The following is a 17,886-nucleotide window of genomic DNA, read 5'->3' as shown; positions in this document are numbered from 1 at the left end:
ATTATGTTTTTATACGAATGATCTTAAAAATACAATTCTCACGTGGATCCCATTTATCTTATTAAGCCAATATTAAAAACTAAAAAAAAGAAGAGATAAATATCCTTAGGGGATAAATAGCAAGTAGAGCTTTTCAATCAGGCTACGAGTTTTTCTGTAAAACTCTTGTTAATGTCAAGTGGTAAATAGACTTTTTTGGAACACACATGCTAGTTTTCTGGTCAGAGAGTTTTGAGTTGAGGTTTGGAGGAAATGCATGTTCATATGTCAAGAGTAAATGCTAGTTTTCTAGTTTTTTTTTTTTTTTGAACCTTTTGAAAGGCAAGCCTGCTTTCTTTAGTGTCTCGGAATTTGCTAGAGTTGAGATTTGAGGAACTGCCTAATTTAGTGCTTTTAACTCAATTATTTGAACATTCATGTATAAATATACCAATCAAACAATCAAGGTAAAGTTAGCATACGGAACTACATCTTTCAAAATCATATATATTTGTTAGTTCTTAATTCGACTTTTTGTATCCCCTGTTTGTTCTTATGTAGGTTTTTGAACTGTGTCTAAGCTTTCTGAAATGATGTCTGTACAAGTTATATGATTGCTGTTTCATTGATATTTTAGATTTCTTCCATTTCAGCTTGTTTGATACATGAAAGAACTGGTGCCCCGCTTTCTGAAATGTGTTCTCTGAATAAGTAGACTTTACACCTTATATTGCTAGTTCTTAATTATTGCTTGTGAAACCAAAACATGTATGTATTATAAGTTTTTCGCCACATTTTTCTTGTTGGTACTGATCCTGTTTTTGTTTTAAAATTATAAATTTAGGTAGGCTATGATATGATGATAATGTGATGCAGTCAAAATGGATGTATTTGTGCCTTATGGTTGAATAATTTTAGATCAGTTTAACATTCTATAAGGGTTCTGACGTGTTGGCAAAATGCCAAATTCACCTTTGTTGTTGTATATTTTCTTACTAGAAGATGCATGTCAGGTTTCTTGAATATGGATGAAGAAAAGTCCTTATCAGAAGCTCTCACAGCTGATGTGTATGCTAGTTTTGTCCACATGAACAAGCTTCGGGCACAGTGCTGCATTGGAAAGTAGAAACGGCTTTAGCTTGCAACATTCCGTATGTTTTTTCAACTCTCTTTTTGGTATTTGTTCCAGCATTTCATTTTTTCATTTTACCCATATTCAGATTAACTAAAATTCTAGTGAATGCATTTCATAAATCTTGATTGGTGTGCATATACGTGGGAATTCTGATTCCTGCGTTTGAAGAGCGCAGGGATCTGAAGCTTGGTTAACCCTTGCCTGCTGCTTTAGAAGATTTGCTTCTAATTTTGCGATTGCAGTGACAGTCATGCCAAGTTTTTATTTTTATTTTTGATTTGCTTCTAATTTTGCGATTGCAGTGATTGCCATGCCAAGTTCTTTTTTCTTCTTTTTTTTTGTATAGCCCTGATATGAAGTGGAATGTCTTTAAACATCCTTTCTACAGTAATTATTCCATCCCGAAATCAACCAGCCATCTGTAATATAAGCACTGAAAATTAATCTGTTGAGCACAATATAAAGCCAGATGGCCTAGGACATTTACTAGAGTGGAGATCTGAGATGAGCTACAAATATTATTATCAATGCGATCGCGCCATCTATTCAGTTGGTTGATGAGGCACCTTGAATTCTTGGTGCATTGCTATTGTTTTAAGGATCACTTTATATTTGTGATAAATGTGTGCATAGGCATTTCATCTGCATGTTTAATTGAATGTGTGCATAGGCATTTCATCTGCATGTTCAATTGATACTACTACAGAACTTGAGGGACAAAGCTGCTGCATATGGATCATGTTGTTTTTATCTTATATTATTATTTGGATCATAGTGGGAATTTCATCTAGTCTACGTGTTGGTTAGTGCTATGTATCTGTTCTATGAAATCTTGGTACATTGCTATTGTTTTAAGGATGACTTTATATTTGTGATAAATATGTGCATAGGCAATTTATCTGCATATTCAATTGATGCTACAGAACTTGAGGGACAGAGCTGTTGTATATGGATCATGTTGTCTTTATTTTATATTATTATTTGGATCATAGTGGGAATTTCATCTGGTCTACGTGTTGGTTAGTGCTATTTATTTGTTCTATCGGTCTTGCTGAGCGGGAGACCTCTTGCTCATTCTTATCCTCAGCGTTGCTGCACTTACATCATATGGTGTGCTGTTACAGGGAACTGTTCAGCTCCGTCCGAAGGCATGCGAGATAGAGGTCTTGGCATAGTTATGGAAGTGGAAGTTTGGTTACTAGTGGCACCCTAGCATCAAAGCATATCCTTGAAAAAGGTTTTTCATTTTTCAGTTCTCATACAGGTGTTGCTCATAGCAGCCCACATGGATCGAAGAACTATAAGCTTCATCAAAATTCAGTCTATATATGCTCTTCTAATTTCAGTGATCTTCTTTCGTTACCTGTTTTATTTTAATACCAGGTGAGCCTCCTCCTTTCGCAACCTCCAAGGATGCCGCTGGGGTAGAACTTGAACATGCGCTGGTTAAATTCACATCAGTAACATGACAAACATTGTTCAAATTACTGTTTCCCTCGCCATTATTGCTTCAAGTTCAAGTTCTTTAATTGTTTTAAATATTAATTATAATAAGACATTTACTGCACTATGGTCTACCCGACAAGTGGGGAGGAACCTGCTCTGTCATAGGTTTGCCTTACCTAAATGATCTGGCTTTTAACTTTTTTTTTTAAAGCTGTGGTGCCTAAGGATAGGGTCCTGAGGCGTCTTCTATGAACATGATGAGATACCCATCACAAGAACCGGGCCACATTATATTGCGCCAGTAAGGCATGATTAAGACCCTGGTGGCTGTATTAGTAGAGAGAGAGGATGGCGTTCTATCTCATGTCTTGGAATATTGTTTGTCATGATGAATGTTTGGTAGGAAACTTCCAAATGGATTTGGATGCGAATTGGAGTCCGAATTAGCAGATTAGTTTCTATCTTCTGATGGCAAACCGAAACTCTTCTGTGATTTATACATCATATGGGAATTATTAGAGTCTTTGGACATGAAATAGGAGCTGATAGAGAGGGGATTGAATCATTGAGGAGATCAAAATTATCCTTATCATTCAGTCTTCTCTACTTTCCGTTTGTTTCTTACATGCAAAAAAACCATACAAATGTCAATTGTTTGAATGCCGAGGCAAATGGTCGGTGGAGATTTCAATTATTGTTTCGTTAAATGTAGAACAGAATCATTACAGAGCATTATCATGACCTCTTCTTGACTCCTCATGTTCTTACGTTGCTTTGCACTGATCTCCTCTGATGTGAAGTTCTAACTTTCCAACCTTTCATTCTCTTTAATTTTATAATTATAGCGACGAAAAACATCCAAAGAGGTTCTACAACACGCTATGTAGGGTAATTTTATAATTATAGCGATGGAAAACATCCAATTGATTCTGCAATAGCTATAATTATAGCGACGAAAAACATCCAAAGAGCTTCTACAACACGCTATTTAGGGTAATTTTATAATTATAGCGATAGAAAACATCCATTTGATTCTACAATAGCTATTTGTTTATTTTAAAAAATATTTTAGTTTTTTAAATTAATAATTTTTAGTATTTTATATTATTTTAATATACTGATGCTAAAAATATTTTTTTATAAATTAAAAAAATATTATTTAAATAAATTTTTAAATTAAAAATATTTTAAAAAATAATTATTATCATACTCATAAATACTTTTTCTCAATCATCAACTTAATGATATAGTTAAAAAAAATCTATAAAGAGTGATGCTAGATTTAACACTGAATAGTGATATATTGAAACTCTTATGTTATAGTTAATGAAGCTATAATTGATTACCATTAACCTTTTCCTCCCCTCATGAAGTACGGATTCAAACCTTTTACTTGTCAATATAAAAACAATAATTATAAAATCTAATCCTTGTTTTATTAGTCTAGACAAATATTTTTTTTAAAAATATAATATAAATTTAAATTCATCTGTTTTAATCTAATTTATTATCTTGGGTTTGCATCAAATAAATTAAATTTAATAATTATCTAAAAATCTACTATCTTCTACGTGAAATTTAATACTATTACATGATTTATGAAGTGTGATGTAAATATGACTACTTTCTTAACATGTTATTTTTTTTTTATTGTTAAAATGAAGATTATGCAGGGAAAAGATTATCAAATCAAACTGATCATTAAGAAGAAGAAAAAAGAACTGTCAAAAACAAGTCATGGAATTGATTGGCTCGGAAAGATAGAGATAATTTAGGATTCCAAGAAACCCTTTCTTTTATATTCCATATATTTTTTCCGATCCTTTTCAGTTTGGAGTTGTCTGCCATGATAATTCCCTACCAAGCAAGTGTTCTCACCGATGCCCTTTATTCCTGATCAAACCTGACTTTTAGGTTTTGTCTCTTTCACTAGCCAGGTTGCCATCTTGACACTTTATTCTCGAGCTAAACCTAGAAAGGAAGTCACAGCGTGCTCACCACGCACAAATCACAATGTGACATCAGTCTAGCTAGTCTGCCGTCGAAGATAGAGTTCTGAAATTCATGGTTCGAAACTTAAAAAGATGGGGATTTGAGAGGTTCGAAGCAGATCCGTTGTAGGGACTTCGGAAGTACAACAATGGGGATCGGAATCAGCCTAAATGTCAGTGCTGCAATATGGCAAAGGAGAAGAGAATAAGCCTCCCTCCCTCCCTCCCTTCCCTCGGAGAGGATATTCTAATCAGCAATGGAATGAAGCTACCAAACGTACATGGAGAGGGATATCCTTTGGCTTCTTTCTTCTCTTTATTTCTTTCTTCTTGTTCAGAATTAGTACACAGAATTTCGGGCTATCCTCTTTGCAGCTCCCATGTACATGGTACCACTCAAATGAGGATTCTTTTATGATTCAAAATGTTAATGATTATTAAATTATCCTGTTATTGTATAAAAATAATGAAAAAAACTTATTAATTTTAATTTTAATAATTCTAAATAAATATTGAATTTTGTCGGTGTCGGGCAATATAATTAAGAGTTGTTTTTAATATTATAGCAATGGTTATTTTTTATAAATATAAACTATTTAATTCACAGTAATTTTGTGAACTTTAAAAAGTCCAGCTAGCTATGATTTCTTACTCCCAAAAATTTTCTTCATTCAGAGGCCCTTTTTGTCCATCATTTTTCTCTATTTACTCCTGTTCCCCACTCACGTGACTTGTGGAGTCAATCATGGTGTGCCACATGCCGTGCTTCTTTCTCTCTTTCTTTCTTAATGCAATTTTATGGCTAACTTGCGCTTAATTATCATCCAATCCTAAAATTCCCTTGCTCTGAATCAAGCACGTGGTATTCTATCTCAACCCTCTCCCAGTTTTCTATGTATCTCATCAGCCGATACATTAATTATGAAACGATTAGGCAATATGTTCAGAGATTAGTTATATTTTAACAGAACTAAATGCTTAAGTAAAGATTAAACAATTCTTTATATATATATATATATATATATATAACTCTGAGAACTTCAGTAAGTGCTCGATCTAATGACTGATAGAGTGAATTAATCTGATATGTTGGGTAGTCATAAATCTAATTAGTTGGTTAGTCAATTCGTTCAAGGTAAAAAAAAAATATACATGTGTCATTAGATGCACCAACCATGTATTACAAATGTAAAATATACCTGATGATCAGCTCTATGATGCTAGATGAAGTAATGACTCATCGAATTTTTTAATTTAATTGTTAAATTTTATATATATAGTAGGTGGTTCATTATCATTTTTTATATTAATTATATTTTTTGTTTATTTAATATGGGATATATGTCTACTAATATCCCATGAAATATTTTTTATACAAGTACATTAAAATAATTTTAAAATATAAAAAATAATTTAAGATAGAATAAATCAATTTTACTGATACTCCAGTGTAAACACAACCTTAAAAAGGTTCTTAATCGGAAAGGAGATGGTAATTAGTTAACCAAAATGTCATAACAAAGTGTTTTTTTTCCATGATAAAGTTTCACGTGGCATTTACTTGAGCTGTCCTTATCTTGTATTTCCTAATAGGCAGCCAAGCTACTAAAATTTTATTTGATTGATCAGACTTGTTTGATTAAAGAAAGTGGTAAGTTTTTGAGCTAGTCAGGCCATGGTTATTTTAATTTTGTTTCTCAGATTGTAATGATTAGTGAATATATATCATAATAACAACAGATTGTAATGATTAGTGAATATATATCATCATAATAATAATAATTTAGACCCTTGATTTAATAAAACCCGATCGGAGTAATTAATGTAGCAGAAGTTTCTGAGAACCTGTTCCACAGTATATGTTTGGCTCCATCGAGCCGACAAGGAAATTGAAAAAAATAACTAAATGAGTGTAAATGAAGGCTTGGGTTCACATGGGTACTTTCTTAAATTTGCACGCAACATTTCTTGGACTTTGAATACAAATGTGAGCGCACTGCCTAGCTACCTAGGCGATCTGATTATTGAACGTTGAGTGAGATGTAAACAAACGTGTGCCGTTCTTTTTGAAAATACTCAACTTGCAATCTAGGGCTTTGAAGATCGCTGTTAAGGGCTTGTTGGGTAGTTCGATGAGTTTTAATTGAAATTATATTTTGTTTTAACTATAATTTTAATTAAAAGTATTTGATTATATATAATATAGTTTTTTCTAAATTTTACAAAAATAATCTATTTTAAAATTTTAGTAATGAAAAACCTATAATTTATATATATTTTTAAGCATAAAAATCATGACGCACACTAAATATAAAAAAAGTGAGAAGGGGATATCTACGCATGTGTTTTGGGATATATTGTTAGGTGGGATGTCAACAAATCATATTTATATTAGACATTGAGAAAGAAGCATTTAGTAAGAGTTTTTCTCTCTTTCCATTATGATAAGCCACTTTAAATCGTTGAGTTTATTGTTATTTAGGTGCTCCAACTTCACCTACCAGATCAGTTTGCCTTGATTCCCAAATGTAATTTGTAATTAATAATGATAACAATATGAAAATTCATACATAACATAACATAACAAAATAAAGAATTGCAATTAATGAATAATAGGGGTAATTTAATTTATCAGATTTTTAATTTGCTCCTTAATAATCACAAATATAAATTCTCTTAAAGTCATTAAAAATTTATATTATCATTAACTTTAAATTTTATACAATTAATTAAGATACAAACAAATTAATTGACTGGAATAAAATTGCAATTAATGCCTATCAACAAGTGAATAATTTTACTTCTTAGCATGAATTAAATTTGTACATTTTGATATATATTACCGAACACAAGCTAAATTTTGTACCAAAAAGGGAAAAAAAAAGAGAAAAAAAGAAAAGGATACCGAGTTTGTTTCCACGGTTTAAAATTAATAGAATATGTGCAAGCACATGGAAAGGCATCTTCAAGCTTCTTTCGTATTCCTTTACGTCTTTGGAAAATCTCATACCAATTGCCCAAAATTACTTACAGAGCATGAAACTGGAAGGATATATGGTAAGATTTCAATTGTATGTTAAAGTTGCAGATTTTGTTTTTTTAATTGTGATTGGTATTTTTGCTTTTTATATCTATAGTATCTCGGGCCGGCTTGTAAACGCCAAACTAGATCCCTATACTCTAAATAAAACTTGTAAAACATGACTTACACTCTGCAATTCATGGCCGTCAGTATTAGTAGGCTGAGAGAATAGAATTAAAAACCATATAAAAACATATTTCTTGGTCCCCGTTCACTTAAATATCTTAGCCACCGCTTGTTATTGGTCTTTACTTCCAGCTAGCTACCACAGATTATATATATACAGTCAACACTAAAACTATAAATTTATAATAATTCATAAAAAAAAGAAAAGTTAAAACTCAATATGCCTTTTGCATGTATTGGTGGGAGGTGGAAGCACTTTTTCTCTAGCTTTAACCACCACTTTTAGACATCTTGTACATCGATCAGTAAACAATTCTAAAAGCCTTTTATGTTTCTAATTGCGGTGGCCAGCACTCTCTTTAAGATGATAATTTCAAATAAAAGCCATTCTAGGGAAGGTTCCGACGACTTCTTCAGGGAAAGGGGGCAAAATACCTCCCTGTAGAAGAAACTGTTGAGAAAGGTTATGAACTTTTAATCTCATAAACAAAACAAGAAGGGTTATGAGCTTTTAAGCCGTAAATAGGAGGAGGAAAATAAAGGGTGAACTTTCAAGCACAATTTGGAGTCCAAATGCATTTATTCCCATAAAACCTTAATTTATTATGTGAATTTTTGCTATATTAATAATTCTTCGATTCCTTTCCCTTGCAATCACGTTAGGCTTCGGCGGGTGGCCATAAAGTATATTCTGGAACCTAAACAAAAAGTCGGTAGGAGGAGATGGGCAACTTCTTCGTTATTGGAAACTGGGCCCCAAGGGTATTCTTGATGGTATACGTGTCCCTTCTAGGTCACTCTGGGCATTGATCGGTGATGGAAGGGACGGTCGATTGAACCACACGCGCAATGGTAAAAACAAATGGTAAATGGAGTCTCTATCACGAAAGAATGAAATCCAACGGTTGAGATTTCATTTGTGTATTGGGTATCTTTATTTTTATTTGGTTGCCTTTTTGTCTTCCCAAGTTTGATTGACAAAAAGGCAACTTCCCTTTGTTGTAAAGGAATGCTAGCTAATATCATGCATGTTTGTTTTGTTTTTTTCTTAACAAAGTATTTTTAAAAAATTGATTTTTTTAATTTTAAATTATTATTTTTTTGATGATTTTATATAATTTTAATATACTAATATCAAAAATAAATTTTAAAAATAAAAAAATATTATTTTAATATATTTTTTAATAACAATATTTTAAAAATTAACCACTATTATAATATTAAAATTACTCTAAGTTATCACGGGGGTCTTTGCACCCTTTTGCATTATTGGCCAAACTTTGGGAAAATGCAGGAAGATTAACACCAATTATTTATGTTATTGTACTCAAACACAAATTGAACATGAGGCATATTAATTAATTAATAATTTGGGACACATTTATCAGTAAACTACATACATGGATTTTCCTAAAAGATTAAAATCGGTAGCCAATAAATATAACTTGAAAAGGAGAGAAGATAATCAAGACAACATAGTAATTATTTTGCTATGACTATTCTATTTTCTCCATATACACGACAGATTGATGTCGGAGTCTCAACGTACACAGTAATTAACTAGATGAAATAGATATTTAATCCAATTTTCAGTTCTAGTTGACTATATATATATATATATATATATATGTATATATAATTTTTTTTTTCAAAAAAAAAAAGTATTTTGATAGATAGAAACCGTGAACTATACTAATACAAGAACTTGCACTCAAAATATATACACGCACAATCATTTTCAAACATATCAATTTTATGAGCAAAATTTAAAGTGCTTATACCACTCACCGTCTTATTAATCCGTTAATTTGAGTTATACTCTGGTTTAAGTTAATTTTTTCATTAATATTATAAAAATATTCAAATATTATTAATATTTTATCTTTTTTAGTGAAAGATTTTTTAATTATATAAAGACTGATTCAATATAACTAAATTGATTTTATAGATCTAAAAATGACACAGATAATTTGTAAAAATATAATTTGATTAAAAAAATTTAAGAGAATATCTTGTTTTTTTAATATTAAAATAACATCATATTGAATTGAGTTGGGTCAACTCGAGTTAACATGCTAAATTTATGATTGGGTTAAAAGACTATAATAATCCTATAAAAAATAAATCAAAATAAATTATAAAACTTAATTCTCTATTAACCAAATATTGAAGAATAAAATTAAAAAAACTTAATTAAAAAAGAACCTAAAGCCGCAACCTATATCACTAGACGTGGACAACCCAATAAAAAGTAAATCCAATATTGAATGACTCATAACTTGGATAATGAGATTAAGATAATCTATTAGAAAAAAAAACATGATTTAACTAGGGTTAAAATGTCAAATGTTGCATCCCTAATCATGAGATTAATATATTACCATATAAAATAAATAATTCAATATTAAATGATAAAATTACAAAAAAAATCAATTAAAAAAATAAAAATAACCTGAGTCAACATAATTAACTTGTTAAACACAATTTCTGAGTCATGAGATCAGAATAACATAATAGAAAGTAAATAAAATAAATTATGAAGTCTAATTCCTAATTAACTCAATATAAAATGATGAAATTAAAAAAATATTAATTAAGCAAAAAACTCGAACCAATTGAGTTAACCCACCAAATCTGCAATTCTTATCATAAAAATGAGATAACCCAATAAAACACAAATATAATATTAAATGATAAAAAAATATTGATAAAAAAATAAAGAAAAAACAAATAACTTATATGAATAACATCAAAATAATTTTTTTTATTGTGAATCACTATAATAAAACCCACATATTTTAGTTTATAGTATAATAATAATAATAATAATAATAATAAAATAATTATGAACCAAAAGTTATCAAATATATATCTTGGGTTACAATTTTAATTACAAATACAAACCTTATACTAAGCCCCCCCACATTTCGAGTAAACAAATTAATCTCATTAATTACATCAAACACTAACCCAAGACCTCCCAAGTCCCACCCACTACTACGCAAACTCGAAAAAGGAAAAAGCACTAGCCACCACTCCTTGCAAGATCTTAATATAAACCCGAACACAACGCGTTTATCGCACGGCACCGTCAATGCATCCCCTCACAAAGCAAAGAACCGAACCTCTCTACCTCTACCTCTCTTGTTATTAACTCCACGCTTCCTCAGAAACTCTACCTGACATAGCTTCTCTTTTTCTCTTCACTTCACCACCACCATGTCATCCAAAGACTGCGGCAGCCACGGCCAAGAACGCCGAAAAATCTTCCGTCGAATCTTCGCCGGAATCCTAATCTTTCTCCTCATTGTCCTCATCATAATTCTCTTAGTTTGGGCCATCCTCCGTCCTTCAAAACCAAAATTCATCCTCCAAGATGCTACAGTTTACGCCTTCAACGTTTCATCTCCAAATGTTCTCACTTCCAACTTCCAAGTCACCATATCCTCTCGCAACCCCAATGACAAAGTCGGGATCTACTATGATAAACTCGATGTTTATGCAACATACCGTAACCAACAAATAACTCTACGTACTTCCATACCTACTTCTTACCAAGGACACAAAGAAATTGATGTTTGGTCCCCTTTTGTCTACGGCAGTGCCGTGCCTGTAGCTCCGTACAATTCAGTTGCATTAAGTCAAGACCAAGCTACAGGAACTGTGTTGCTGATGATCAAGATTGATGGTCGTGTTCGATTCAAAGTTGGAACCTTTATTTCTGGGAAATATCATTTGAATGTTCGGTGTCCTGCTTATATTCAGTTTGGTAGCAGAACTAGTGGAATCATTGTCGGTGAGAACGCCATTAAGTATCAGCTGGTAACGAGATGCAGTGTGAGCCTTTGAAGGGATGATACAAGTTCAAGATGGTAAAACGCTATAACGCCATTGAGTTACTATTTTCTTTTTTGGGCACTCTTTAATATTTTTAGTTTAATTTGATGTATTATTATTATGGAATTGATGATGGCGTTGTCTCTGTTTTATAGATTATATATATACACGAAGGGATCCATATGAAAAACTTTGAAATTGAAAGTGTACATTTTGCTAAAGTGAATAAATTGAGGGAAAATCATGAAATATTGAAACAAATAGCGAAGTTACGATTTCTGAGTGTGCAAGTTGTGTTATTTCAATTTCTTTTTTTATTTCGTATAGTTAGGCATTAAATGCGAGGTCAATAATTGTTTGTTGATATGAAGATAAACAATTGAGTGTCTAGTGGAGGTTGTCGAGTCGTTGTCCATCGTTTATTTTATTTTATAACGCAATTTTGTTTTTATTGGTGCTTGCTTGTTGTTCTCTCTCTCTCTTCTTCTTCTTCTTTTTTCGGTCGGATATTTAAAGTTATGAAAAGGGAATATTTCGTCAGCCATAAGCGATTCTTCTATATACGTATCTTCTTTTTCTAATTCTTATGATTTGCTTTAGAGATACCTTTGATCTGGATTTTAAGATACAAACGATTCTTCTTCTGTTTCACTGCTGCGCGGAAGTTGATATGTTAGCTGGGCAGTGTTGCGAAGGAGCTGTTGCATTAATTTGGGAGAGTGAATGCACTTGTGACTATGAGCTTGCATGTTACTATGATTTATGTTTTTGAGCGACTTTAGACTATTAGGTGAATCGTTTTACTTATGCTAAAATCTATCATGTGAGGAGGCCATTTGCAAATGGAAAAAATTCAATAAGGAGGAACCATATTGGGAAATTAAAAATAAACAAATAAATAAATGCCGTTAGATTATTAGAATAGTTAATTATAAGCTAGCATGCATGCATCATGACCAGCAACCAAATCGGTGGAAAAATAAAATACACCACGCCACAATAGTTGATGGATGGGTCGACGAAGTCGTGAAACGATTTTTCTATGGAGTGGCCTACCATGGACATGTGCGTAAAGGGTCGTTGTGAATAGTTTAGGCCTTTCAAGATGGAGAAATTTAGTCTCTACCAAACGCATGCTAAGAAAGAAAGGGGGTTCTGAACGGTAATACAAACCAGTCGACAATAAGCGAGATTTTAAAGATATTAGAGGGTGGAGGAGGCGAGGCGTTCTTGGGGGTGGGCACGAGTCTCCATGGCTTTAGTGGCGGTCCTTGTCATCCATATCACCACCTCTTACTTACTAATAATTAATAATGGCGTCATATAAAGGGACTTTCTTATGCGATTTCTTAAAGTGATGGGCTCTTTTCTTTTAATGAATCAGTCCACCCAAATCATTCTTAAGGCTAGGGATATGATGGTATGATATGAAGTGATGATCTTCTCTGCAGCTTTCATGTGCCATAAAATCTTGTGTCATGTGCCATAAAATCTTGTGTTTATCAGTATTCTGGCCGCCTGATAACCCTTGTCTGTTCTTATGTATTGGGTGGAAAAAACTAAAAAGAAAAATCAGAAATAAATAAATAAATAAATAAAAAGGAGAGTAGAGAGAGAGAGAGAGAGAGAGGACACCCCCTCGTTCTCATTTTCTTTTTGCCAATATTATCTCCAGCGACGATAGATCCCAGCACAATTGACAACTCAATCATCCTCCACAACCACCACGTCGCGGTCCCCTCCCTTCACCGAACACCAACCCAAATTCCCCCCATTTTTCAACCGACGGGACTCTCATTCTCAAATATTTCTCAACCAAAACCATCCCTTCATCGATGGTCTAGCAATACATAACAACCAACAGCGCTGGCAGCAGCTCCAGCACAAACCATCACCCAAAAGCCCCCAGCAACCCACCAAATCAACAAGAACAGAGAGAGAAAAATAAAACCAAAAACAATAAATCTAAATCTAGAAACTTTATTGTGATTTTAAAATTTTAAATTGATTAAAATGTGTTTTGGGGTTAGAAATTAATATATGGAGGATCTAGAAAAAAATGTATAAAAATAAGTTGAATTTAAATTTCAAAGGTCAAAAAACTTTGATTCTAATTTTTTTATCACTAGAAATGATCGAAAAAACTCAGCAAAAACAACATGTCATTCATTCTGGTTTTTTTAAAGCTGGGCACACTCCGCCTTTTTTTTTTAAGAACAAGTGTACAGGTATAACTTTGCAAGCCTAGTCATGCCTTCGTCATTCTTTGAACTCCAAACGCAGCTAAGCTTCACTCTTTTGGCTCTTTATCAATTTTATTCTTTTATTTATTGTTGTATTTTGTAATATTCTAAAATATAATTATTTTCAAATAAAATAATTAGAATCATATATTAAAATCATAGGATATACCATTCTTTTCAAATGAGATTAGAGGCTTTTTATAGTGATGTTATTGATTGATTTAAGAATAATTATATAAGAACTTAGTATGCATAATTACTTTTAAGAAGTTTCTCATAATAATAAAATTCCTAGCTTTTTAGTCTTTAATTATTATTTGTTTATACACTTATCTCAATTTAATTATCCCTCTATGTTTTTCATGAAATTGCATAAAAAATATGAAGATATATTTCTTTTTTTTATTAAAACTTGTTTTTCATGATAAGTTTTTATTCAAAAACACATGCTATGAATAAAAATGTTATGGTTATATATATAAAAACAAGGAAAGAGAATTTTAACTAAAAAAAGCTTAGTAAAAATTCATAAGAAAACAATTTTACCCGACATAATGTTATTTAGACAATTTTTTAAAGAAGAAAAAAATTCATATAAAAGGTATTAGATTTGTTGCTATTAATGTGAATGCATCAACTTATACGTGCAACAACCAATAATAAACAACACCATCCATTAATAAAGAAAATAAAATATTTAATAAGAGTTGCAACTTTTAGAAAGTTAAGTTGAAGTTTGGTAAGAGTATTTGCAATTAATGCCAATAAATACAAGTACAATTGGAGAGCAATATATGAGCAAAATTTGAAAGAGGAATATATGAGCAAAAATTGAAAGAGGAACGTGAGGAGAGAAAAAGAAAAAGGTTATTAATGACCGCAACTCTGTTGCCTTGTGAAAGAGTGTATGAGTGACAAATGTGAGTTGATAATCTTTCTTTTTTATAGATGTGTAAATGGGTACCCCTTCTTTATCTTTAATAACATACATTGCTCCATGAATATAAACTATTTGTCGAACCATATTAAACATTATATCTACATGCTCAACCTCTAATGAGTAATAATTATGAATATAATTAGTTTTTCAAAAGTTGTTATTAGAGCATTATTCATAGTAGTGTTTGATCTTTATTTAAAAATGAAAATTATCCAAACAATGTTGTGGATATACCACCACAAAGAAGAGATAAAGAAGAGCACGCTAGTGAAAACAACGTAAAATTTTGACATGAAACATAGCCACATGCGTTAGCACATAAAAAATTAAAGTTATCCATATGCGCCAATACACCCCACTTACCTCATGCATCTTATTTCCTTGAATGGGTTGACTCAACCATTATACCAAAAGACCCAACCTATATGACTAACCCAAATTAGGATGACATCATAATTAGATCATCATGGCATCAACAAGAACTATTGGTATGCCACATCATCGACCAATCAACATCTAGTCAGGTGATATATCTTTAATATAGGTCCTGCCATCCATATTAGCAAGTTATGAGTAAAGTCGTATAAGCCAAGCCAAGTTGAGCTGTGAGCTGAACATTAGGATCTAGTGTAATTGATCTAACATGCAACTGGATTTGAGATTGAATTTTGTCTATTCATCGGGCCAGGATTGTTTTAATCATATCATAGCCATTTAGAATGTAATTTTGATGATTTCATACTTATTTCTAGCTAATTTGATCATTTTGGATGCAATAGTATGGTTTGATGGCTGATATTTAAATTGAAACTAGTAGTGGTGAATTAAAAAGAAAGATTGCCTAATAAAAAGGCATCTTAAAGGTTAGTGTGGTGATCAATTAAGAAAAAAAAATAAAAGGAAGATTAAGAAGAAAAAAAAGAAGTCATGCATGTTAGCCCAATTACGTGTGTTAAATCACTAAGTGGAGATTTTAGTGACCCTGAAGAAAGGTAAAATTAGGATACTCTATTCATTTATAGTGTGGAAAATCAAGGTTGTAGAGTGAAAAATTGATGCAGACCATTTTTAATGAATCTGAAGCATTGGTAGTCTCACCAAATATTGAGAAATCAGGTAGATAATTAGGATATTTTGGTTCATTTGTAAAGGAAAGCCACAATATAGCTAGTAAATGGTTTTATATATGGAAAGACAATATGTGTTCTTAATGAAAATAATAACAAAGACATTTTCAATGCATGTAAGGATGGAAACATAAGTTGTTACATACACACTAAATTGAGGGGGTACAAACACTTATGACAAAAGGTGAAGACATCTTGTCATAACTCATTTTTAGGTCTCCTATAAAAAATAATAAAATATAACAAATCGATATAAGTAGTGAACAAAGGATGTCAGCGAAATCTAAAAATGGGTAAAAATTGGTTGAGGAGGTTAAAATTATAAACATTAAAATTTGGCAGTATTTTATTTACTGATGGCAGCCTTGTTGACAAAGAAAATTCAATTAGAGTAACAAAAATCCAAAATCATATGTTTATGGACTCAATTAAATTTTATTAAAGGTTTAATTGAATTTATGAGGAGTTTGATTGCAAGAAAAATTGATTTTGGAGTTGATTTAGGCTTTAATTGGAAGAAATTAAAGTTCTAGGGTCAAATTATAATTTTTGGAAGTTGATTTGGTCAAATCAGGGGTTTAATTGCATAAATATTAAAGTTTGAAGGTCAATTAAGGACTTAATTGAAGAAATTTAAAACCAAGGACCAACATGGAAATTGGAGGTTTATTACTCAATTGAGGGTCAAATTATATAATATCAACACCAATGATCAAAGTGAAAAAGGTGGCCAACTTTAGGGCCGCTATTGAATTTTTGGCAAGCATGCAATTGCATTGATTTTTAAATCAAAATTGCATTTTAGGACTTGATTGACAAAATCTCAAATTGAGGACCAAAGTGAAACTTAACATGTTTTTTTTGCCTTTATATTTAAATGAAACGACATGTTTTGACCAAAACGGTGCTGTTTCATTCATTGTTTAAAAAAAACTCAAAACGGTACTATTTTGAACGACATCATCATCCTCTTCTCCTGGACAAGCAGAGAACAGGGGAAGAAATATTTTTTTTCTCCTCTGTTTCTCACCAACTTCCAACCCCTCGATGACTTAGAAAAACACCAACACAACCCATTTTCCACCTGTTGAAAGGGTGGTGGAAGGGTGGCAACACAATAGTCACCCTAACCACGTCACCTCTGTTGTTTTTTCCTTTAAAAACAGGGGAAATGGATGAAAAAGAGACCCTAGAGGATGAACGAGAGAGAAAAAAAGAGGAGAGAGAGATCGAGAGAGAGACACAACAGAGGAGAGGGAAGAGAGAAGAAAAATGGAGAATAAAAGGAAAGAAAAAGAAGAAAAACAAAGATAGTAAAGGAAGAAGGAGGAGCACCACCACGAGCCAACACTGACGATAACAGTCGTGCCTCCTCTAGCCGGGTAAGTTTCCTTCCTTCTCTGCTCCATTTTCTTCTTTTCTTTTATTGGCATGTAGAACGTGAGCAATTCACGTTCTACAGCTAATGAATAATTGGTTGGTTAATGTATTGTGCACAGTAATAAGCTAATTATCATTTTAAAGGGCTGGCCTTAGACCATTTTGCATGTTGGGCCGGTTCTAACCTATTTTTTTTAGGTGGAGCTAGCACGTTCCATTTTGTTTTGGGCTAGAGCTAGGCTGTTTTATGTGGTTTTGGGTCGATGCCTGTCCGTTTCATTTTATATCGGGCTGGAGTAGACCCGTTTCATGTCGGGCCAGTGCTGGCCCTTTTTATTGTATACTAGGTTAGTGTTAGCCCATTATTTTTTATGTTAGGTGACACGACTAAAAGATTGATGTCTTATCCCAAGTGTAGGAGTATCGAAATAATAAATAACCCAACAAGACCGGGGTCAAACCACAGGGAGGTTAATTGTACAAATTATAAATAATAATAATAATACAACAACAATAATAACAATAACAATAACAATAACAACAATAACAATAACAATTATAATAATAATAGTAGTAATAGTAGTAGTAGTAGTAGTAGTA

General features: G+C 32.0%; 1 protein-coding gene and 1 long non-coding RNA gene across 2 annotated transcripts; both read left to right on the top strand.

The window, feature by feature from the left end:
• Positions 1–1,395: 1,395 nt before the first annotated feature.
• LOC105116130 (uncharacterized) lies at positions 1,396–2,759 on the top strand. The gene is made up of 2 exons (XR_840471.1): positions 1,396–1,772; positions 1,813–2,759. It is a non-coding gene; the product is annotated as an uncharacterized LOC105116130 (long non-coding RNA).
• Positions 2,760–10,764: 8,005 nt separating this feature from the next.
• Positions 10,765–11,871, top strand: LOC105116129 (protein YLS9-like). The gene has a single exon (XM_011013338.1). It carries the CDS (start codon positions 10,979–10,981, stop codon positions 11,606–11,608), a length of 630 nt encoding a protein of 209 aa, XP_011011640.1. The 5' UTR covers positions 10,765–10,978; the 3' UTR covers positions 11,609–11,871.
• The last annotated feature ends 6,015 nt before the right edge of the window (positions 11,872–17,886 follow it).

The sequence above is a fragment of the Populus euphratica genome, unplaced genomic scaffold, assembly GCF_000495115.2.
Source record: "Populus euphratica unplaced genomic scaffold, PopEup_1.0 scaffold863.1, whole genome shotgun sequence".
Classification (NCBI taxonomy): Eukaryota; Viridiplantae; Streptophyta; class Magnoliopsida; order Malpighiales; family Salicaceae; genus Populus; species Populus euphratica.
This window is presented reverse-complemented; position numbering and strand designations above follow the sequence as displayed.